This window comes from Nipponia nippon, unplaced genomic scaffold (assembly GCF_047370975.1).
Source record: "Nipponia nippon isolate SJK-2023a ecotype South Korea unplaced genomic scaffold, ASM4737097v1 scaffold_13, whole genome shotgun sequence".
NCBI classification, from domain to species: Eukaryota; Metazoa; Chordata; class Aves; order Pelecaniformes; family Threskiornithidae; genus Nipponia; species Nipponia nippon.
This window is the reverse complement of record NW_028262324.1, coordinates 9,256,616-9,282,069: the sequence shown is the minus strand read 5'-3', so window position 1 is coordinate 9,282,069 and position 25,454 is coordinate 9,256,616. Positions and strand designations below refer to the sequence as shown.

The 25,454-nt window shown below is 40.7% G+C and overlaps 1 protein-coding gene across 16 annotated transcripts in view; it reads right to left on the bottom strand.

Annotated features, from left to right (window-relative positions):
• RIPOR3 (RIPOR family member 3) overlaps positions 1–25,454 on the bottom strand; it is a 54,568-nt gene that overhangs the window by 11,178 nt on the left and 17,936 nt on the right. For 8 of the 16 annotated variants that reach the window (XM_087749646.1, XM_087749647.1, XM_087749648.1 and 5 more), the window contains 11 exons: positions 21,234–21,362; positions 17,202–17,348; positions 13,351–13,429; positions 12,544–12,567; positions 12,363–12,416; positions 11,446–11,595; positions 10,790–10,853; positions 10,347–10,390; positions 9,550–9,675; positions 7,224–7,369; positions 187–316 (listed from right to left, as the gene is read on the bottom strand). In XM_087749646.1, coding sequence (XP_087605772.1) covers positions 187–316; positions 7,224–7,369; positions 9,550–9,675; positions 10,347–10,390; positions 10,790–10,853; positions 11,446–11,595; positions 12,363–12,416; positions 12,544–12,567; positions 13,351–13,429; positions 17,202–17,348; positions 21,234–21,334 — 1,065 coding nt within the window. In that variant the 5' untranslated portion in view covers positions 21,335–21,362. The other 8 variants (XM_087749656.1, XM_087749655.1, XM_087749653.1 and 5 more) reach the window with 6 other exon arrangements.

Below are 25,454 nucleotides of genomic sequence, written 5' to 3'. Positions count from 1 at the left end.
AATCTAAAATGGAACTCAAACAAATAGGGGTTAAAAGAAAAATGTAACGAAGCCCCAAAATAAACTGCAAAGGCCCTGGAGTGCTACATTTTCACATTTCTGAGTGTGTTCTTCAATAGCCTAATCTAATCCCAAAATCAAGTCCTAGGTCTGTGCTTTGCATTTTGCTTTCCTCAGCATACTCACCAGGCAGTATTTCTCTCTGAAGCTGGGAGTATTTGGTGGGGTCCAGTTGTATAATGAGCTCTTCCTGCTACCCACAGAAAACTTGGCAGTGGTTCCAGGTGACAAAAACAGGTTCTCTGTGTCGAAGGGGCTGTAGCAGATGACACAAAGGCCTAAGTGTCAGTAAGACCAGAAAGCACAGAAATGTTTAGCAGCAGGAACAGCTCTTAGGATCTGAGCTGTGACATTAGTAAACAACACAGGGAATAAAAGGAAAGAGAGACTGCCTCTCTGACCAGTATCTTTGATTGCACCAGCAGAGAAAGGGGTAGGCAAAAAGGTTGTATATTTTACACAGAGTTCTCAACACCCTTTAGACAGAGACCTGTGCCAGTCTTTGGAAGAAGAGTCCAACAGGCCACAAGTCTGAAGCGCTCTCTGTCCTTCTGCAGTGTCCTACACAGACAGCAGTGCTGGCAATACAGTCCAGGCTGCTTGCTGACAGCCGCAGGACAGGTAGCGAGACATACACCGTACCAGATAGGAAGGAAATATAACACATGTAATAAAGGAAAACTGTCATTCATTTCCCTCCTGCAGAGCACACACCATCTGAAAAAGCCACTAAAAAACCTTAATTATCCTTTAAATATTAATAAACAACAACTTTGGCTGGCAGAAGCAGCTTGTGCAGTGGTATATGGCAAGTTACGTGGTTCATACGGTCACGGACGAGTCCGGTTATAGCCCCAGAGGATACTGGCTATGGTCTACAAGAGTCTGACAAGTCCCGCTCTAAAGACTTCCCAATTACCTACCACAGCACAGCCATTAATTTCCCAACTCCTTTGCAAAGCAGTCTAAGGAAACTTGGACGAACTGTCTCCCAAAACGCAACTCGGCTAACAAGAAGAGGGAAAACATATTTAAAGTTAAGTAAAGCAAGTTTGTTTTTTCTACATGTTACTTTTGTTCCCTACTGATATGCCTTGTGGCACCAAAAGAAAGTTTGCTTTTCCACTTAAGTACTGGCACTTTGAAAAAAGTGAATTGTTTATAATAAATCTAATCTCATAGATATGAATATAATGCCCAAACAGTAGGATAAAGTCAGCTGCATTTATCTGTACAATACAGAACCACTAGAAGTCTGAAAAGATCCAAACAATAATGAGGACTAATCAATTACAGGGAAATGAACGTCTGCTCTCTAGCAAAAGCTGAAAAGCAGAGCTCCAGCTCTCTCTGGCTTCTCACGGTGCACAGGGACAATTCTCAACAGCATCGTGCAGTGCAACACACCGCTGTCTTCCTCAGCATGGAGGAAACACTCTGTGAGCTCGCCTCATACAGGTTAATTGGCTAAATTAGCCAGTGTCACCCAGCTGGCGTTCATCAAACAGGCCAGTTCCATGGAGTCACATTAACAACCACCAGCATTGTCTCACTATGCAGAAAATAAATTGGGTTTCTGACAGTAAGAGCCTTTTACCCAAAGCCTGCTATGTTTACTGATGGAAGCAAATTACTCCCACCCATGGCATTTCTCAAGAAGAGTCACAGGGATCCATTCCTCAGATTTTTCATTTTTAGCTTTTCATATAGCAATGCAGTAATGCAAAATGGCACTTTGGAGGAAAGGGACAGGAATAACAAGCTGAATCTGTTTTGCCCCTTTGACAATTACTAAAACCCTCTAGCAAAACACAGCTATTCAGCTGCCCTCCCAACGAGCACACACTCCCCATTACTGCAAGATAACAAGTTGAGAGAGCAATGGGAAGGGTGAAGGAAAGAATGAAGTCTGCTCTAAAGCATCTGTTATCTCTCGGTTGTAAGCACTTTGGGCACGATCCATCATCTTGTTCCACATTTGTACAGCAAACAAAACATCGTACTGGGACAGATCTACAAAACCATCTCTCCCAGCATCTTGACATTGACAGAAGCCAGTAGAGGATACTCAGGGGAAAAGCATAGGAAATAAGTCAAATATAGTAGGCTTTCCCCAGACACATACTCAAATTTGAGGCAATCCATAGCTTAGATCTGTCATGCACCAAACTTTGCAAGCAGACTATTGCCTTTAATTGTCACATGCTTTTTCCTTAGTTTGTCTATTCACTTCCTGAAATCACTGACACACAAATCTCCGTGTAGGTCAAAAGTATGCAGAAATTTCATTATTTAACTTTAAATTGTGGAACAACTATTTTGACGGGGGGGGGGGGGGTGTCTCTGTGGCTGTACTGAGAGAAACAGTGGCTCATCGTTTCCTTTCCACATTCTCCACAGCGAACGTCTATATGCCTGTACAGTATTATCCATCAACACCTTTTCAAGACTGAAAAATTATATTAAAAAAGTGAAAGTGGCCCCACATGTCTGATCATCTTTATTGCCCCCATTCTACTTCTGTATTGCCAAAAATGTTGGCCTTCAGTTATGACTAATTACAATATTGGCATTAAATGCATGACAGTACAATGCCATTATTGTTAAGGCCAATGTAAATGCAGCACATAACTCTCCTTTAGCTCGCCTTAGCACTGTTGCAGGACTTCAGTGTTCAGGTCCAAAACTCACATGCCCAGCCTGACCTCGAAGGGGTTTACAATTCATCAGAGCTCACGTTTCCTAGATTGAACCTCCCACAACATCAGCAGCTTTGCATTCACACACATTCAGAGGTACCTCGGCCTTGCCAGCACTAAGCATGGATTCCCAGTGAGATATTATTTTGTCATAACCACCAAACCTGTGGAGGGATGAAATAGTTGAGATTCCTACTGTTTCCCTCACCCTGCTGCATTTTTGTGTTGGGTGTGTAAGGAGGACACTTCCTGGTTTATGTTCTCAGAGGAACATAAGGAATCGGGCAGAGCATGCAAGAGCTGAACTCAATTCAGTCTTCAGCCCCAGAGGATCTGCATACCTTTCTCCCACTGCCCAGACCGTGCCCTAATCACTCCCCTTCTGTCCAGTTGCTCCATGTATTAAATACCACCATGCCAGAAGTGCTCTTGGCGGATAGACCTGTCTGAACCCCATTACTAAGCCTGTGAATCCAGACTTGCATTAATAAAAAAAAGTGGTCAACTGCATTGGACTCAGAGATTTCTTTTTTTCCCCTATTGAACACAGGTGAAAATGCCCATGCAATTTTAAGTGTGATTGTTGTTAGGTTTCTCCTACACATTAAAGCGTAATAAAACCAGTTTCAAGGTTAGTACAGCTTATCACGAGGCTAAGCTATGAAACAGCACTTCCATCAAAAGCAGAGATGCATTGACAGACTACTGCCTAAAGATACCTGCATGAGTAACCACTTATTCATGGAAGCTTTCATCTATAAGAGCAAGACTGTCAGTAGGTATGTATCCAAAAAACAGACTTCCCTTTTTTATTCTCCCTTAAGGTTTTTCTCCTACTCCCCGAACCCTTGTGAGCCAGGCCAGCACAGGCTCAAAGTGGGCAGAAATCACAAGAGTGGTTCTGGCTGGCTCATACCCTTAGATCCCAGTACGGGGTGCTAACTGAAGTTCTGAAAAGAGAATACAGGCTTTCTCTTTGTCCTTCATGTGAGAGACAGAATTCAGGCTGCTGTTTAGGTTGGCAAAAAAACCAAAGTCTTCTGCCAAACTGTCCAACAAAGCCGTTCTGCAACAGGCCCAAGCTCCTCATGGCATAATCTATAAAGGAGTTGAAGGAACTTTTGTTAGAGCCCAGAAGACTAGTGGCCTATTTAAAGAAAATACACATTTAGAAGTGGAAGAGTGATCTACATTTGGGTTTCTCACCAAGCAGGTCTAGACTGAAAGCTTGCCTCTCAGGGAAGCTTGGGCAAATCAGCTGGATTTGTTTAGTCATTCTCAAATCAGAGAAAAAAAGCAGCTGTTATTTTGAGTGCTGTCTTTGAAAACAGAAATACCCTTAGTTATCACCACACAACTTCTCTTTCCTGTAAACAACTTCAGCAAACAGGCTGTCAAAGAGGAGGAGCCTGCCAGTTCTGTGCAGAAGCGCTCTGGAGAATCCACTTGGTAGGATACCAACGCATTTCACAAAACTTAAACACAGCAGAGACACACAGCTGGAGTTTTCTCAGACGCTGAAAAATTCCAAGTGGGGATTAACTCCCAAAGAAAATGCGTCACCACTAGCTCTGCTCCCAGCTCAGCTGTTGCCAACTCTAAAAGCTGGGTGATGGTTCTCCCAAGCACCATAGAAGTGCTCATCTTGCCAACCAAAAGCTGCACTTTGAGCTGTGAGCTACTGCAACAATCAAGTGTCAATTTTTCGAGAAAATTTAGTCACAAGTATCATTTGCTTTGGAGATTTAGGCTATTATCTGAGAAGCTATACAATATCCCAGAACAGGGAGGTGTTTTCCTCATACAACTTATGTGCATAATTATTTATGCAAGTTATTGACAGCAAGGAAAGGCAAGCAAGTAGATCCAGCAAAAGTAAATTAAGTGAATCTGTTAGATGCCATTTGTGTGCGTTAACAAGAAGAAAGTAGAAGTGATTTCTTCCAGACTCCACTATGAACGTGCCATCTCTCAGTACAGCACTTCCCATATTAGGACAAAAGCAGATTTTATACCCAGTTCAATAAAGAAAGTATGTCTCCTTCACTGCACAAGTGAAGCTTCTTAAGATGTTAGGCTTGAAGTCAGGGGAAAAGGGACTGCACTTGCAAGAAAAGCATCTCTGCAAGCAGAGTGTTCCCTCTGCAGCCCCTTCTGCTCTGAAACTGTGACCAGAGCTTTTGATCATTTTACATCCAGATTAAACCCAATGCAAGTTTTGGTGGCGTGTGTTTTTTCAGGATGAGAGATGACAAATAAAGGCATCCGACTTTGCTGGGGATGTACGAGAGCCCATATATCCTCCTATGCTGCTCTTCTCTCCTTCCTTCCCCAATACTAAGATATGCGAATGTCAAAACAATGGAATATTGTAATTGGCCTTCATTTAAAAGGGCTGTCATTTTAAGAGCTGCTTTTACAAAAAAAATAATGCAACTTGCACCATCCCCACTCCACAGAGTTTTCAATAACTCTACCATGAATGTCCCTGCTTTCAGATACAAATGGGAATACATACGTAACTTGGCATGAGTAAGAGGATGTTTCATAGGGCATATAATGCAAGATCACAGCAAGTTTCTGGAATGAGGCTTTGTCATCCAACTAATTAGTGGCTCAGCTTCTCAAATAAGAAACAGAGGCCTCAAAAGTCTCAGAGCAGCTGCAGCATCTCACCAAAACAAAACACATACTGATGCCCATGGTTAGATCTCAGGAGGAAAAAGTGTCATAAACAACAGGTGCGGGCAAACTCTGCTGTGCGAGTTTATTTCTCATTGACTTAGAGCAACATGTGCATTTGAAAGTAATTTTCAGATGCTGTTGCCAAGACTCATTTTTCAGCCCAACTGCATGTACAAGTCAACAGTAAATTTCAAGAACCACAGCATACACAAGACATTCAGAAAATAGTACGTTGATTAATAAAGCTTTTCTTTCCTCGAGCCCAGAAATGCAGCCTCAAAACTGTTTATCAACACTTGAATGGGAATTGCAACAGAAAACCTTTGTGGCATTTCTCCTGTTGGTGGCTTAAAAGACTGTGATAAGGTTTAAAGTCAAACAATGCTTCCAAAGGTAATTAAAAGTAGAAACAGGGTATTAAGACCTGTAAAATCAAGTCTGATTGTAAAATACATTTGGTTACTTCACCCTAAGGGCAGGGAAACTTTTCTCTTACCAAGACATCTGTTTAGTTTTTGGGCACGTTTGGCAGACCATACATTCAACACATACAAGCTTTATTTTGGGGTAATTTTTAAGAAAACAAGAAGCCAGCATGGCCAGAGAAGAAGAGTTGTGTAAGGCTGAGTCATAGGTGAGTCTGGCCTGCAAGGCGTAGCTCCCTGCCCTTCCTAATCTAAACGTTGTTCAGTTTCTGCTTTTCCTGGAGAGAGCCTAGATCCACAAGTCATCACAAAGTGGCCTTTCAAGAAGGTCCTTATCATGGAGGTGTGTTCAAATGCCTCTTTGCCATGTTGGGTTGGGAAGAACTGAGGACCGCAGTAAGCCATATACAAAAGTACAAGTGAAGAGCGCCCATTGTTTAATTCAGCATTTCACCAAGATGGCTAGATTTAACCCCTGGACAATAGTAAATGGAAACAGATTAAAAAGTTTTGATTTGTTGCAGACAAACTGTTAGTATAGACTGACAGTCCCATAAAGCAGAAATAACAGTACTACCTCAAAAATCTACGGTGCTGTGTCTAGAGTGAAGAAGTTCCAGTGCAGCATCCACAAAAATGAGAATTTGCTTTTAATAACATCAGTAATCCACTACAAAAATTAATTTACAGATTTAAATTATAAATCAATTTAACAAATCACAGACACCATGAAAATACTCAGCTATTTTAAAAGTGCATCTGTAACCAAGCTTCCCTGTAGTGCACAAACAGGATATTGATAACTGTAAGCACAGTGAAACAGGAAGGTGCTAAGTCTTTGGGAAAGCTTCTTTTTTAACAATTTGTGGCCTGGTAATAGTGATTGTCCTAAAATTTCAGCTATATTTTTTGTCATTGTGCCTAGAAACTGCTATTTTCAGTTGCATTTCATCATCTTTAAGATTATTGTTCATGTTTTATAGATGTACATACGTTGCTTGGAGCTAGACTTGAATGCTCATTCTGAAGAGCAGTAAGCTAAGTAAAAGCCTACTAGTCAGTCCACGTGGCTAGCCATGGCTCTGGTAACATCAACACAAAGAACTGAAGGGTCACAGAAATGGTTTCTGTCCCTTTCCCCCTCCCTTTCCTGAGGACTGGTCCCACAGAGTCAGAGATCAGGCACAGTGGCTGGGGTTGCTGTGACGAAGCATGTGGCCGCTATCTATCCTGCGCCTACTCTACAAATAGAAAGAGGACTATGATGTTGAATGCTACTAAGTGACATACTTAGGAGCCTTTAATTTATTTCAAATGTTTAGCTCCAGCTTTTTTCATCTGAAGCTGTACTTACTTCCAGAGGACCTCCAGCTGTAGCTTGATGGTGCCCAGTTCAGTTATATCCACAATGATTGCCTGAGGCTTGGTTGTAAAGAAGTTTATGTTGTCGCATGTCACAACACCAACGAGAATAGTGGCCAGTCCTCGCAGCTCTGTTACCTGCAGGGACAGACAAACATATCCATTTTCATCTTACCAGACAATCCTAAGTCATGTGCATGGAAAGGAGCACGCCCCGGGCTCAGATCTGCTCTGAGGCCCACAACAAACTTAAAACCTTGATACTCAATTCCAGGCTCTTGTGAGTCAGTATGCCCACAAGGAATATGTCATAGATGGCTAGCAAAGAGGAAAGGAGTTGTATGAGTTGGGGAGAGACAGAGCTGTACAGCACTTCTGATAACAGAATTTGGTAGACTATGATTTTAAGAAAAATTAGGCTGAAATTTCAAAATTCTAGCTTTGATATACATACAAGTAGTTGTCATTTATAGTACAGAGTCTAGCTTGTCCAGATATTAGAACAACACTGTCAAAAATATATATTACAGAGAAGTAGATTAGCCTGCCTACACTAGACTATTTCAGCTCTCAATTGCCTAAAGGATCTGGAAGCACAGCTGCATCCACTGTGACCTTTCTAACTGTCCTGAGCTCAGCTGCGGACCAACATCAGAACCTGTAAATGTCAGTTCTTTCCTCTAGCCCTGCAGGTGGCTCCAAGTTTGTTATCAATGCAGTTACACGCCTGGATTTGTCCCAGGCTGGCATTTTGCTTCTTCAGCTACATAAAAGAAAAAAAAAAAATCTAATCAAACACTTGCTATAAAAACATACTTCTAATTGAAGATCAAATTGTTCTAGAAGCGCATAAAGCATCAGACTCAGCACAGAATTTTAGCACAAGTGCCTAAGGTCCACTTCTGGAATTAGTTACATGCCTACATCTCCTTTAAGAGCTAGCAAAAGCTATGTTGCTAGGCTCCTCTTGGAACACTCTTTGGCACTTCTCAATTTTTTAATTTTTTTTTTTAAACCTGCTATGTATTTGTACTGGGCAAAGATTATTAAGTGCAAAGTGGAAAGAGCAGGAGGATGTGGAGAACATTAGTCAGTAGACTTTCATAAGCTGACAAAAAGAGTAAAACTATCATTGTCATACAAAGTAATTCAAGTTTTTACAACTATTATGGGGAAAAAAGGGGATCCGAATTAGCCTCTCACCTGATCTTCAATGTGCAGTGGCAGCAAAAAAAATGCATAAGCACATTTCCAAAGGCTGTGCTGGCAAGATGCCAAAGTGTCTCTCCTGTGTAACCCAGTTCTTGCTGCCAGATAGGAGGGGAACATTGCAATAGCTGCTTTAACACAGCTGCCAAAAGTTGAAACCCTGCACTGGCACAGTCTCCTAGTAGAACAGGATCCAGCACAGCCTTCGGTCTCAGCTCCTTTCAGGTTGACAGGAGTCATCCTGCAGAGTCCAGCCCATGAAAGATGCCAGACTACAGTGGAAATGCTGTTTAAGGATTAACTCCACCTGCTAGGTAAGTGCCAGAACCACTGCCAGTGGCAGCTACACAAGGGTCTATGAAAACTACAAGCTGCCCCCAAGGGGTACCCACAATGTGTCATCTACAGATCACAGGCCACTAGCATGGGTCCCTTACTGTTAAAGATATGAACTCTTCTGAGGGACTTTAAAAAGTGTCAGAGCTCTAAATAAAGATATAAAGTACAGACAGTTTGTACCAGCATATAAATGCCATTGGTTCTTGGCAGATATGGAGCATCTCTGGAGTAAAACATGACAAAAGAATCTGCAGTGCACCCAGACAAAGGAACACTTGAACTACACATTCAAAACACACACACGTGCAATGATATGTTTTCCATATACATATTTCTTTTTCAATAGAGAACAGAACTCCAGGTACTTAATATTCCACATGGGTGATATAAATAATATCTACATACACATCTTTTTGTCTCCACATCTAGACTTCACCCTAGAAAGTCCCAGATATTGATCTAGGACTTTTTGAAAAAAACAAAAACAACAAACAAAAAACCCCCCAAACAAAGCCACAACACCAACCACATACACCAGACTGCAGAACATGGGAATGCAGATGCAATAGTACAGTTACGAGTGCCAGGAGTACAGGAAAAACAGAAGTAGATGTCCATTCAGTAGGCAGAACATTAACTGCCATTTTTACATGGCTAGGAAAAGAAAACTCCTTAAGAATTTTGACAAACACCTGGTAACCTAACAGGTAAGTAGTATGGCAGAAGACGTGTTAACCCACTGATTCCAATCCAACCATTATACACCACACCTTGATTTCAAACTTCTCGTGGAGATTGGGTATAAAAATCTTTTCTTCCTCATCCCATGTTTGGCTGTCATCGCTCTCAATCTTGCCTTTCAACCTCCATTTTTGGCGCCCCAGTCGCACAAACACCTAGAAACCATGAAGAAAAAAAGGATGTTGGACCAACATATCCCAGAATGTTCCCTTCAGTCCGTAGGCCTCGCACTGTTCCAGTACCACAGAGGCAAAGCCATTCCTTTGATCACTATACATTTAGAAACTTGGATAAAGCTAGAAGATTGGAGGCAGGAATTCAGGTTGCAGGTTTTAACACCTTAACTCAGTGCCAAATTACACATCCCACCCATTCTAGAGGAACTGCAAAATGACATTGCATAGCAATGAAATACAAGGCACACTGGAATTCATTTGGAACTGTTAGAAGTAGAAGAACAACTCAGTAAGATACTAAGATGCATTCAAAGCATGCCAAGGGCAATCTTCCAAGAAACAGGCAGCAACTATTACTTGATTCCAGGGCAACTTTGAAGACAAAGACCTGACAGGTTGGTTTTGACAGGAAATCACTGCCGTCTTTTAAACCCTCCCATAACACTGGAATCAGCTCTTCCCTCTTCAGTCTCAGAGGGCAGAGTGACCAGTGAATGTGCCAAAGAACTGTTCTCATCAGAACAGCACGTGGTTTTATCATAATCTGTTTCCTGCTCGCCTTCTACATGTTGCACCCTTGCTCTCCTGTTCCTCTACTGCAAACTCACAGCAGTAAAATAAAGGACAAAATGAATTGCTGTATACTGCACCTCATATTGGTCCCCCGGGCAGAGACGTGCAAAGCCCACCAACCCTGAAAAGAGAAGGAAAAATCCTAATACTTGTAGAGTTTTTACAGTGTCCCCCAAAGCCTCAGCTTGGAATAAAGTGACTATCTGGCTAACACCCCCTTGTGCCCAACTCTGTGCAGAAGCTATGCCACCAGCCCAAAACACTCTTAGAAGACCAAACTTTAATTGAGCTGAGGAAAGAAGGCTTGTCAGCTTTTGTACTGAAATATAAAATACCATTGAAGATCTGTTTTACAGTGCTGAAGCAAACAGAAGTTTGCCAAAATTCTGCTCAGTGTCTAATCCAGAAAGCCAATGGAAGCAACTGACATTGAATAAACGGACTCTCAGTGGATCAGATTGCTACACAGGAAACTCAAAATCAATTGGTGAGTCTTGAAGGAAATGAGAAAGGAACATACCTTTCATCTTCAAGTGGAACTCTCCCAAATGGACCTCCAGTGCCCCTTCTATAAAGCACATGTCCTAGAAGGAAGACTGAACAGTCACTATGACTGAAAAGCAGCGCAGAGTAGCTACCTTCCCAATACCTGCCATTTTCTTTAAGGGACTTTGGCTTTTTTTTTTTTAAAAGGACACACACTAACATTTTCACTAGCGGAGGTGGATACAGAGTCCATTCATACTACTTTTAAGACAGAAAATTATGATGCCACTCCACAGAAGAGTGGAACTGCTTGAGCAGATCACCGTCAGTTACCTTCCACTGCTTGTTTTGTAAAAATAGCATAGCTTATTCATTATTCAATTTGCATCCCAGTACTTCCAGGGGAAGTCATAATGGACGCCAGTATTAAAGCAGAAATTCAAATGATTTTTGATTTGCCTTCATGAATGCATGAAGCCAAGCTCAGCAGGGGCAAAAAAGGGCACAGAATTCAAGAGCTTTGCCTGTAAGGTATTTATCTCAGAAGCTTCAGTTCACATTATGTACCTGTATTTCATTCACATGTTAAGTTTTTAACCTGCACCGTTAAAAAAAAGCCAGCAGCAAGTCCTAGTACATTTTTTGCTAACAACAGTCCTGTCTTCATTACATGTGTGTAGTATTTCCTACCTCTGTGCACTCTTGGAAGTTCTTGTAAAGCTCCACTAGGCTCTCCCTGGAGGCTTTGGTGGAAGGAGACAAGGAAAAGGCATGTTTCATATTAGTGGCCCCATCTCGTAGTCTGCACTGGATACAGTAAGCTTCATAGAGTTCTTCTACCTTTAAGATTGGGGGGGGGGGGGGGGGGGGGGAGAAGGGGGGGGAAGAATGAACAAGAATTACCCGGCATAGTTTTAATAAGTTTTGGAAAGGAACATCAGCAGTCTTTCCTGAAAAAGAAAAAAAAAAAAAACAAACAAGCAAATCCCACTATCATAGTATTACAGAATGCGTCAACTCCTGCATTTTACAGACTGATCAGAGTGCAACAGTCTGTAGACATTCCTGCAAAAAGGCATGGGATATTGAGAAACAATTCATTCTGCTGTTATCAGACTAGAAGACAAGGAGTAGAGTAACACTTTGTTCAGGGAAAAATTACTTGGGCAGCAGGAAACCGATTCCCTCAATACAAATTAAAACACCTACACCTTTAGCTATGTCAGAGGAGAGATTTCACTCCTTTGGAAGCAGACGGCAGACAGCAGACATGCACTCTACAGAACTGCCCATTTGGCCCCTTGTGGGAAGGGGGGGAGAACGCGTAAGTCTTCCCCACAGCAGCATTTTCTGAACAAACTGGCAGAGCATGCAAACTGGCTTCACAGGAAAACTCAGGTTGGGTTGCGCCCAACATCCAGCCTGAATAGAACCATTCAAGAAAATAAATAAAAATCCCCTCCTTCTGTAAAAAGAGTGGTTACAGCTTTCAGAAAGTACCCAGCATTATTCCCCTTCAGATGAATTAAATCAAAGTATTTTCTATTTAGATAGCTTGCTTATATAGCAGTGTAAGCCTTACATGTACAAGGTCTAAAACCCCTTACCTTGCTTATGTGAAACTCCAGTTTTCTGATGTATCTCTCCACAGAGCGGATTTGCTTTTCAAAAGGGGAGAGAGAGGAGGACTTGAGAAATCATTTCCTAAACAAGCCTTAAGTAACACAGTAGGCACATCATTCATTTTTCTCTATTTGCAGTGTTTCCTCTCATCCTCAATAGCCTTACCTTATCCAGGTCATAGTAGAAAGCCTGAAAGAGAAATAGCACAGGCTGAGCAGGAAAGCATGTATATTTGTACATATACTTTCGTATTTACTGCAAATACAACAAGTACAAATACTTCCGTATTTACTGCAAGACTCGCTACGCATATCTTAAGTTACACCAAATTAAGATGCATTGTTTACTACAAGGAGACAGTCCAACATTTTTAATAGTTTCATTTTCTGTGCATGGTTGGTTGGTTTGTTTTTGCAGATGCTTGAAATAAGACAGTAATGGTCTCACCACCAGCTATAACAACATTGGTCATGGTACATGGAAGTTTCCAATTTATTTATTTTTTTAGTCTAGCTATTATTTCCCAAATGAAAGGCAAAGTTGGATCTGCGAGTTGTCTTTACATTAGCAATGTTGCTGAAGGTACTTTAGGGAGTTGTGAACATGACAGAATCTAGGTTACAAGGACACAGGCACCAACTACGGAAAACAAAACCTGATCTTTATCACCATTTCTGTCCATACAGAGTCAGGTACAAACACTGATCACTGAACAGACACAAGGAGATACCATCCCAGTAACGGAACACTATCTGAAGAACACTGCTGGATATTGAAAAATGAGAAATCCCAAGTTTAATTCTCACATCTAGAGCTAGCCTGCTCGGTAAATTTCTGGTTGTGATGCCTTGCTGGACTTCATCTCAGTGCTTCAAATGGAAAACCCCTGGGAGTCCCAGATGTGAGAGAGCATCTACTTTTGTGACTTCATTTTTAAAGTCATTTAAGTATTTAACATTAAAAGCATCTTACCAATCTGGAGTTCCTTTTTGTATCTTTGTGTCGACCAGAGAGATAATCCAATTCAGCCTGATGTGCTTCTAAGCATTCACTGGAGAGGAAGAAAACCCAGTGTTATGTTCTTCTGGCCCACTCATTACAACACCTCCCCAAAGAATTTTTCAGCAGAATATTACAGAAGACTTCTCCTGGTTTACTCTCTAGAGACGTGAATGGCTATATAGAGGGACATGGGTCAACAGATGAGAAAGAGTGGTCTCTATAGACAAATATCTGTCCTAAATGCAAAGTCACTCCTAGACAAGCATCTGTACACAACGAGTGCCAGAAGATGCTGATTACTGTTACCTAACATTTAAAGATGCTGTACATTAGGAATCCTCCTGAATCCTTTTACTCCAAGACGTGGAATGCTACAGTGCAATTCAAGAAGGCCGCCACTGCAGCAGAAGGCATATACATGTACACATGCACACACTACACTCAGACATTCACTATTTCTTGTTTCCTTTCATCTAAAACAGATCATTCAAGTGAAAGATAGGCTTTATTCCAGGAATGTGAGGCAAAACAAAACAAGACGTTAGAGCTGGAAGTACTACCAAAGACAAGAGGACAGAAAGGATGTAGGAGAGTAGCAAGTTCTCACACACATAACCCAGCTCACAGATCTCCTTTTCAGATTTCTCTAGCTACTCCTGTTTGGCCTTCTGGAACCATTTCTGTAAGGTAGAAGATCAGTTCATTTGTTGAGCAAGTCTCTTCTTACAGTTACTGAGAAGTAAGAATTCATCAACCAACTCCATCTTACAAAGCCAAAGAATTGCAACACAAACCCAAGCTCATAGAAGTACTCCACATGTAAGGCAGGGCACATGTCATCCAGTGTTTTAGCACACAGAACTGAATACCACCTTTTAGTATGCTAGACAATTTTTTAATGTGACCGTTACTTTTTCCAGAACGAGAACTATTTTGCAAGGTGTGAAGAACTTGGTGCCATTTGGCTCCCATAGAGTTGCTTGCATGCAAGCGTTGTCTCTTAGGAGTTCTCACAGGGCCTTAAACTATTTCTGCTGAGACCATCTTCTTCCAACTTTGCTTTTCATACAGAGCAGACTTAGGTAACTTTTTCCTCTTATGCTTAAAAGGGAACAAGAGTAACTCGGTAAATACTACATTATAAGACAGTTTCTGAGCAGTCAAAATAACTTCATTTTAGACAGCTGCACTTCTTCACATTTGCTTTGATGCATTACATTTTCTTACTGTTACAAAACCAGTTCCCCCAAGACACCCAGTGGCTCCAGCATTCAGCTGTCTCCTCCTTACACTTGCCTATTAACAGCTCAGTGCAGAAGCAGCCAAGGCTGGTGGCAGAAAAGGGTTCACTTTCCTTTTAGTAGAGCTTCATCACTTTTAGATTTAAGTATGTTAGTATTGCCAGCTTCACGGAATGGTACCCAGATGGTTAACAGAATAAAGAGTTATTTGCTATAGCTATAAAGAAACAGGCACGTAAAACATGTTCTGTACTAAAAATTCAAGTCACTCCAGCACCAAGTGGACTCAGTCTGCGTCTACTTAAAATTTGGACTTTGCATTGCTATTCGATACAGTTGTTTTCTGTAGGTTACTTTAGTCAATTAGTTAGCTGCTCAGTTTTGGCAGGAGTCTGATCATATGGCATTCCCTGCAGAACTGGGAACAAATTCTGAGCCACTTTATGGTTTCTCCTCCCTAAGCTCTGATAAATTCTAAACTCTGCAAAAACATTTGGGTTTGTTATTTGTTTTAAATCTAAATCCACTAATAAGACATTGACTGATAGTTTTAAGGCTAAGACTTTATAGTCTTTTGTTGGAATAAAAATGTGACACATCTGAGTTTACAATGTATTATTACAGTGTGTTTTATGTTCTTTGCTTAAGAAAACAAACTGTCATCAGAATTAATACAGTAGCAAAATTCTGAGGACAGCAACAACATACATGAACGAACTGTTAGTTAGTAGGGTGCCAGCAGAAAGAGCTACAGGGTTTACAAATCCAAGGAAAGGTATTTCACCTTCCGATAGTAGCTTCAGGGTGTAAATGAAGTTCCTATGATATTAGACTAGGCCCATCACCATCAACTGTAATGATTTAAGATGTATTTTTATATAATAAGATTTGAGGACTCAGTTAAAGGTTGATCAGTGTTGTGGTTTAACCCTAGTCGGCAATTAAGCACTACACAGCCGCTCACTCACCCTCCCCCCCACAGTGGGATTGGCCAGAGAAAAAAAGTAAAACCCACGGGGTGAGATAAAGACAGTTTAATAGGACAGCAGAGGAAGAGGAAATAATAATAAGAAAAGAATATACAAAACAAGAGATGCACAATGTAATTGCTTACCACCCGCTGACCGATGCCTTGCCCATCCCATCCCCAAGCAGCGATCGCTGCCCCCCAGCCAACTCCCCCAGTTTATACACTGGGCATGATGCCATACGGTATGGCACAGCCCTTTGGCCAGTCTGGGTCAGCTGTCCTGGCTGCGCTCCCTCCCAGCTTCTTGTGCACCGGGCAGAGCCTGGGAAGCTGAAAAGTCCTTGGCTTACTGTAAGCACTGCTTAGCCACAACTAAAACGTCAGTGTGTTATCAACATTATTCTCATACTAAATCCAAAACACAGCACGATACCAACTACCAGGAAGAAAATTAACTATCCCAGCCAAAACCAGGACAATCCGTTTCAATCACTGATGGAGGCAAACAGCACTTACCACTAGTTCCTTTCTGGTCTATGATACCAAGAGAACAAGCTCATCCATGTTTTATTGCCATTTCAGTATTCAGTAGTATCAGTGTTTCTGTGCAATAACTGACAGCTTCCTCAAAGCAAGAATACCCTAAATTCAGATTGCCAGCCCATCCTTTGATCTCTATTATGTCTGCTGCATACACCCCACATCTGCCAGACAGAGACAATATGGACAAAATTGGTCTTTAGCCTTTTCACTCAAGTCTGTACTGATGCAACATTGACTGTGCAGTCAACCATAATAAAGACTCTGAAATAATGCTACGTTTAAAGGAAGAGTGTTACCTACATTGGCATAAGAAGATGGAGTTATATTACAGCTGTTTCATCACCTCAAGTCGGCTGAAGTTTTCAGGTGGATCTACTTAGACCTTTCCCTTACAACACGCCACCCAGAGATGAAAGAGGACTTTTGAAGTCCAGAGTTTAATACTATTAAAAGAAAAGAAAAAAAACAAACCAGAAAACAAAAAAACCCACTAGACTATCTAACTCTTTACTTTAAGTGCTCTCTAATTAGCATAGAGAGAATAGAAATGGTTTACTAACCAGCCTCCCCACTGTGTCCTTGCAGGGCACACCCTCACTTTCAGACTTGGTTTTAAGTCAGCTTTTTGAGTCAAAGCAAACTCCACGCAGCTCCCTCTCCAGAAACTTTCTGCCAATCACCCCCCAGGTCTGGCTGTCCCATCCCTACCCAGGTCTCTCCTTGGTCTGCAGTCTTCCTGCCTGCCACCCTGCATGCTCTGAAAGCCTCCCTTCCTCAGGAGAGCTTAGCTGCTCCCCAGGAGATGGAGAATCTCCCCACAGAGTTCTACCTGTTGTTGTTCCACTTCTCTAAAAAGTCAAACTAGGAACAAACAAAAACATCAGAGCACTTTGTTTGCAAGCAGACTGTCTGAGAGTGAATGAAACTTGTTTTACAAGGTCACAAGTCAGTGTCTGGGAAAGTCACTACATATGTTTAGAGATGCCAGATGGGAGACAGAGAACAGTGATACAGACTTAAGCAGCATGACTAGGTAAGGCAAATTACAATATTTAAAGAGTCCTTACTTAAGTCCTTTCTTCAAAGCTTCAAAAATTTTCTTCACGTGCAGTGGCTTTGGATCCCAGATGACCGCCCCCTTCTGCAGGGAATTATAAGCCTTGGGGGATTTCAGTGACATTCTTGATCTCACTGAACTTCTGCTGAGAGACTTTCTGTAGAAAGAGAAGAGAAATATGGGAAAGATGCAAACCCCATCACCTGGGAGAACAGAGATGCCTAACGCACAAAGCTTCCAGGCTGCAAGTTATATGCCCAACCCCATATACCTTTACTCAAAAGAGCAAAGCTCTTAGACACACTGAGAATACTTTCACAGATAACATTAGAAAGTTAAGGCCCAGGCCTAAATACCTATTGCAAAAAAACTGCAAGTTTTTTGTGACTTCAACAATAATAATTTCAGTAAGAAACATCTCCTTCTCCAAGCTTGACGCAGACTCCGAGAAGCCTAGCGGTTCTCTTGTATCCTTTTTAAATAAAGAAAAATTGCGCAGGTCTCCACCTCTTTGGGAAGGTGGGGGGCACTGAGCAAGAAAAACAAAAGCTCATTTTTATAACAGCTTGATAACAAGTTAACGTTCATACGGCTAGCAACTGTCTTAACAGACACGCATGGCAGCTAGCTACGGCCCTGCTTCTGTGCGCACGTTCACACCAGTTGTTGGGTCAACTACAGAACTAGTCCAGCAAGCCACACTGCAGGACAAGGACATTCCCATTCTGACTCTCACCTGCAATTCAGGAAAATGAAGCAACAAACTTTTGATCTGCTCAAGGTCTAACTGATAAAGCTAGCATAAAAAGCCTTTAGAAATGGATATTTCTTTGCCTTTATTCACCGTCCATTTAAATGATGGTTTAGAGCCCTACCACATTTTAGAAAAGCAAGCTACCAAGCCCAGACTGCATACAAGATATCATTATCAAGGTGTTTTATCAGTGTCTAGCACCTCACTTACTTTTAAGAGCAACTGCAAAAACAAAATTAAATATTGTTTCTAACAGAAGTCCCCTCAGACAGGATTTTTTGTGCTAACCTAAAGAGTTAGAACACCTTGAGCCATTAGTTACATATCTACAACATTTAAACCAGAAAATGAGCTTTCTGCAAATGGTTCTTTCACATTGTCAGATTCCTGCCTAGCTTACCTCTATCTATATACTTGTCTAAGTCTTAGTTATTTGTATATAGTTTTGTTAATACTCCCTGAAAATCAAGCCTCTAAAACAACATTATCTAAAGAAGCTTCCCATTCCACCAAGCCAAGCCAAGCCAACTGCTTGCTCTCAGAGAAGCTTTCCACCTTCTCTACAATCTCTATTCTAAATTCAGCTCACCTGGAGAAATGATGAACTTGAACAAGCTTAATACTTAGCCACTGGCTGTTTTAAGTTCTAGGCATGTGACTGGAGGCCTAAGGAGATAATTGAGCTTGGTGATTAAATCCTAGGCCCAGCACACCTGAGAGCTGTCCCCAGTCCTATTATAGAAACCTTTGAGTAACTAATTATTCTGGTGCTAAATTTCCACTTAACTCCATTTTTTAACATATAATCTGCAAAAAATCTGATAAAATTAGGTGTTTCCAAACATTACTGGATATTTAATTTCTTCACCCCAATGATTATCTTCATTTTTTATGATGACTTAATGTAAAGTATTAATTAACCAAACCATTTGGAACTCAGGTTACCTATAATGAGGAACATAACTCTTAAATTAGAAACTGACATTAATATTGTTTTCTTTCGTAATATAATGAATCTTTGAGTATTCCATGCAAAGTGAGAGGGTTTCAACAGCAATAACACCGGAAGGGACAGTCAAGCCAGTAACAGCAGCTTAAAGAGTCTCCTAGAAGGATCATCACTTAAAATTCTTTCATGCAAAGCAGGAAATAGCATCCAGTTCCATGCTTTAGATGAGTACTCTAATTAGCAAGATACCATATGGAAGATATAAGATAATTTGAAATTAAAAAGCCCAAATTACTCCTGGGTTTTGTTTATTTTTTGAAAGGAAAGGACTTTGATATTTACCATCAGAGTTTTGGACTGCAAATCCTAAATTCAGGAAATTATTTCCCTTCTGTTAAAGTATAGCATCTAAGCACTGCATACGGATAGGTTGGGATTTAAAACACACCATTTGCCTTAGTATCTCCTACTGACTGACATAGCCCATATGTAGTCAGTGCACTGATGTTAAGAATCCCATTTTCATACATTTCATAGAAAAGTTAAGTGGCTGACATGGACCTTTAGGGACAGTAGCTAAAAGCTAGATGCTGTGTTGCTGCTTTCCCTTGTGAACTTAATAATTTAAGTATCAGATTTCCCACTTCACAGATAACTAATAATATTTACTTCCTGTGGAGACCATCGTGAGGAAAAATGAAATAGTGTGTCTGACTGAGAGCCGCAGAAGGAAGTTGCTAAAGAAATGCAAAAGTATATTTAGCATCTGCTTAAGAATCTCCATGTGGACCTGATTTGTGTGTCATCCTTTGGATAGACCTTGCACAGGGCCCCTGCAATCTCCTGCTGTGTTTTGCAACAGTGCCTGAGGGAGAGATAAGTTAGGGAAGGGTGATTAAAAAATTTCGTCACTATGCTGGGGAAGGCTCTTGGTTGTTCACTGGGCTGTGACTGAGTTTCTAGTAAGCAAATTTTCCTTATTGCAGTGATTCCTGAATGAGACTGTCTGTCTAAACACTTAAATAATGAAAAGCAACATCATAAAAAATGCATAGAGAGAGGCACTTGGTTAGAAAACCTTTGCAGCTAAAAGTAACAGAATAATCTTAAGGGATATATGAACTCTTCTGTTTGGAGCATTCTTACCCTGCCGGACTGTGCCTTTGTTGGAGAAACAGCTATTCAACACTTTTCCTGGTAGATCCTTTCCCTGCTAGAACTCCCACTATGCACTTGAGCTCAAGTCTGTTTATATAATTTACTGACAATGTTTTTCTCAAGATCTTAGCAATTGGTGTGATTTTAGATGTCCAATCTTTTCTAGGTGTAATATTATTTTTCAGCTTCCACAATGAATTAATTTATTCAAATGTGAAGACTTATTGATTACATCACAATCATGCTGGAATTTAATTTTTGCTCATACTTTACCATGCTGTGTTTAACTAAAAGGTTAATTCAGTCATTTGGTTCTTCGAAAATACATTTTATGACATGAGTCGGGTGTTTTACTGATACACAATAGGATTTTTTTGAGTACAATACTTTTAGAGGCATACTTTCCAGTACTTCTATATGATACTGCTAAATGATTCACTTCTTTGTTATTATTCTAGCATGCACTGGCAGTCAGAGATTATATTAATTTTCCATTTATATATCATATCTTCTAAAAGCACTCGACAGGATGTACAGGAATCACTACATTCAGAAAAAGAACAAGAGCTAGTGGAAAAGCTGCACGACTATCTACAAAGAACAATGCTACACGACAATTTATGATAAGCAAAAAGGGAAAAACAGTGCAGGATGGGGCAGTGCAGGTGCAATTACGGGGCTCAACTGAGGACTGGAAGACTGGACTGCAACCTTGGCTATACTATAGACCTGTTACTGATAGCAGCAAATTTGCAGTGGTCGCCTTGGCCTGTTTGTATTCCTCCCTTCCTCTCGTTTGTGGCACTGCCAGAAGGCAGCCCTTCCTCTCATGTAATGCTGCTCTGCTTAAATAACTCCAGAAGACATCAGTTACTACTAGGCTGCTAGAAGGAAGGGTCGCAGCCCTTCATTTTTCTAGAAGAAATGGACACTATTAACAGTCTGACACATAACTTCTGAAATCCAGCCATCTCTGAAGTACGGTGTGTATGTATAGTAGAAAGATAGTATGGTGTGAAGTATAGCTATTTATCAGTGAACCATGACAACACTCAATAGTTTTAAGATAAAAAATAAGGAACAACTTCCACACATAGATGCCTTAGGTCAAAAAAATACATTCACAGTACCTAATGTCTGTTGCCCAAATGATCAGGTGCTTTTCTTTTTGTGTTACTTACGCTAATTTTCTGCTTTGCACAGTGCTGAATCCAGTGAAGGAACAACTCCTGCTGATACCACCTCCATCACCAGGAGAGACAAATGTGAGTTTGACCGACATGATTGACAGTCAGTAAGTCTATCGGCTTCTGAAATAAACAGAAAAACAGATGAGTCAAAACCTCCTTGGCAGTTCAGGCTTAGACTTGTGCTGCTGCAAGTGCTATGCATGAAAGTGGAAAGTCAGAAGAACAGACAGTAGATTAAATAGAAAAAAAAGACTTGTCTGCTATACACGTTTCCTCTGTTGCCATCCACAATACAATTAATAAGGGACTGAATAGTCTAAAATGAAATCTCTCATGCCCTCTTCAATTTCTGATTGATTTTACAAACGCACTATGCACAAGCCAGAATAGCCTCAATTCACAGGCTCTCTACATTTCTGATTTTTCAAAAACCCTGTAATTGTCCCACTGCTTAAGGAGTTCAGGCCAACCGGTGTATTTCCAAATCATTGTGGATGCCAGAACAATACTTAAGCTCCAGACTTAGTCAGGTCCAAAAAGCAGTTCCTTGCATCTGTGCAGAGCCACGCTGAAGTCAATGGTAGAATTGGCTGAGTGTGGTACTTCAGCCCACGGCAGAAGTCTGGTTTCAACAGTAAATTTCAGGTTCATGCTCCTCCTCTGGCAGGATTTCTCTTGGATTGCTCTCTTCTGTTTTCCATCAGTCAAACTCTTTTGCTTTCTGGAGAATTGTGTTCTCTGCCATATGTCTATAGAATCCAAGTTACAATATAAGTAACAGACATATCCTTCAAAGCAGCTGTAGAAAATCACCCAGACAGTTAATATACAGAAAAATTCCCTTCGTCCCCCCCTCAAGCTGGTGTAATGTAAACACCACAACTGAGTAAAACTGAGTAAAATAAAAAGCTGGAGTATCTATTTGTAGAGAGACGTACAAACTCCAATAAAGAGCTCTACATGGAGATGCTCCATGCAAAAGTTTGTCCTACATTATAGAATGTGCTCTGAAGAACAGTGAGCTCTTAATCTGTCCGACTAGATACTGGAAAGAAACATCCACACTCAGCCCCTATGCCTGACATTATCCCACCAGCATGGCTACAATCAATCAGACTAGAAGCCCAGAAATGTCAGGATAAGACTCTTTTCCTGGCTCTGCCACTAACTTGGAGAGCAACTTAACTCAATGCTCTTCCAGACTGCATATAAAGAACTGAATGGTTGAACTATACTTCCCGAGAGGGGTGAGATTTGAGAGTGTTTTGCTAATTCTGGGCTAGTCTACAAGTACAGGGAATTACTGTAAGTGACTATGCTTTAGGTATCATTATCTACCAAAGCAGTAACACAAGTTGTAATGGATTTCCACAAGCAGAGATCCTGCAGTGAGACCTGACCGTTTCATTAGAAGCTGCTCAGTCAGTTCCCTGGGCTGAGGTCTAAGACTCCCATTTCTTTGCCTGCTCTACAGGCTGTGCAAAGCTCATGAATACATCTGTGAAAAACAGGCAAAAGATTTTAGAACAAGACGTGAAAATGATAAAGTTGAGCCAAACAGCTACCTGCTTTGCAAGCTACCTAGTTTGTCAAAAGAAGTGTTGGGCATGGCTAGGTATTTTGTATCTCAGTGCATCAAAGTCCACATGTCTCCATAGCTTCAGTAGTATCAACAGAAATCTGTTACATGGAAAAATTTAGGTGCATCTTAATCACCTTTTAATCAAACTGTACAGCACTTACGTTCTCTTGCTTTGAAAGGATGCCTCCCTGACACCCTTAATCAGAGATTGTACTTGCAGCACAACACAGCTGAAGTTTCAAAATCTTTTCCATTCTTTCCTCTAGTTTTCAGATGCTTGTAAGTCTGTGAACAGTCACCCCATCAAAAGGATCATTAGACTGAAAAAAACATGCAACTTACTGAAAAATGCGATTGCACAACAAGCTGTTAAAGGAAGAAATAAAAGGAATAGCCTCATGGTTATTGACCACATCCCTCATCAAGGCTAAGCCAGATTCCCAGGATCTATTCTTCAGGTCTCTAACCTGGGAGAGTTAGTTCATGAGTAAAAGGGAGGAAGAAAGTGCACGAAAAGTTTGTCTAATTTTACAGGACTCCTAAAGCCTGCACAGCATGGGACTGAAAGCCTTTGAAGCATATAGGTATGAAATAGAAAAAAACAGGCAGACCCTTGACAGGGAACAGAAAGTGGAAAATGATGAGAAGACTCCTGAAGTACAAATCCGTGGTACTGAACCCCAGGTGTGAAGAATTAAGTTGGAAATATAGAGACCCCCAAAACTCAGTTGGTGAAAGAAAGAAATTGCTTAAATTGCCTAGACTTGATTCCGTTGCCACATGTGTTTTTATAAATAAAATATAATTCTGGACTTCAAGAAGATACACTGTTGCAAATCAGTCAAAATGAGAGATGAATTGGACCTCACTTGCACATAGCCATAAGCATTTAAAAATTCTCATGGGTCGTTTGGTTTTTTTTAACTGCACAAAGCTCAGTCCTCAAGGCCACTGACCGTGTCATGTTCTGCTGTAACGCGGAGCTACATTCAAAAGCAATTCACAAGCACATTTTCACAGTTCCCTCTTATAAAAATGAAGTGAGTCTAAATAATGTTAGGAAAGCACCATTAAAGGCGTTATCTTTCTTACTTTGAAATAACGTCAACAAAATACCTCATGGTACACACCTGCATATATATTTTTTATAGTAACTGAGAAATCTTACAGCTCATTTCACGCTTCTGAGTAGACAACCATAAGTAGGATGTCAAGACATTTTATTTGTAAGAAAAGTTTATAAATGCAGTTGTTTAAACAGAGGGTTTTGCTAGCCAGAGTGTCTGTATAACAGTGCTGAGCTACGCTACAACTGCCCCTGAGAAAAAGCATCTGGACACATCTCAAATTCAACTCTCCCTTTAGGCTAGAAATAAATCAGATAAGGACCCCTGACAAAGCCGAGTTCAAATCTGTCTTCCAACCTGTAACCTCTGCTGTGTAGGCCAGTGCCTCCAAATCTCATAAATACAGGGATTATACCCTGGGGGACAGAGGTACTTCCTCACTTTTAATCTTCCCCAAAAGCATAGAATGTGAATACGGTAGCTAGCTAAGGGCTGGCATATGTAGAGTGCAAAAGTATCAGGCCAAACCGAAGGAGTCTAGTGCCAAAGGCAATAGAAGCACCGAACTACTGGAAAAAATAAGGGGTCTTGAAAAAGTCTTACAAAGCTTGTGAGTCTTAAACAGACCTCCAAACAGCCAGATACTAATCTACCCAAATGTTTGAATACATGCCATTTTGTAAGATTGAGACTTCACATCTCAGAAACGTATTTTTAATATAAATCAAAGGAGTATTTTTTTCAAATTAGAGTATGTTTGTTTGTCCCTATTTCGATGATGTGCCAATGATTTGCCAAAATAGACTATTAATTAGCATTTAACCTTCAGTGTTACCAAGTATCCAGGCATGTAAGGCCAAACATTTGAGCTTCTATGCAGCAGTGAGTACATTCAAATCCATGTTCTGCTTCATCTCTGTTAGTATTAGGATATTCCTCAAGCCAAATGACCTTCATCCTCTACAAACAAAAAGCTGGTGTCTGTTTGCGTTTATGGCTAAACTTTTCCAGCCCTAGTCACATATTTAATTGTTTCTGGGCACAATGGTTTCAACAGTTTTATGAGGAAAATATGACTCACTGACTTCTTGCAAAATATTTCTGCTTGTGTTTTGTACTTTAAATTAGTCGCCATGCTTTTCTTTTAATATCTCCAAGAGGTTCACTTGAACTTGGTGCACTACTGCTAGAGTAAGGTATTCATGTTTCCTTAAAATTTACAGTGTTCCAATTGTGAATGACCAGTTGGTTAAGAGACACACACTTGCTTCTAGTTGTGTGTCTGCAAAAACTGTACCAGACTCCTCTTTCCTTCAGCTAACTGTGGACACACACGTCGAGTTGATAGCAAGTGGGTATATGTCTCACTAGTATGTCAGTACCTGCTGTTCACTGGCAAGAAATGCACAAATGGCATAAATGCAATGACTGAACACAAACTATCAAACGTCAATCACTTCAATGTCTTAGGATCATGTTTGTGATTCTGGATACATTATGTGATCATGAGAATTTGTCTTACACCGCTTGATGCTAACTTTCTTCTTACATTTTTAGATTATT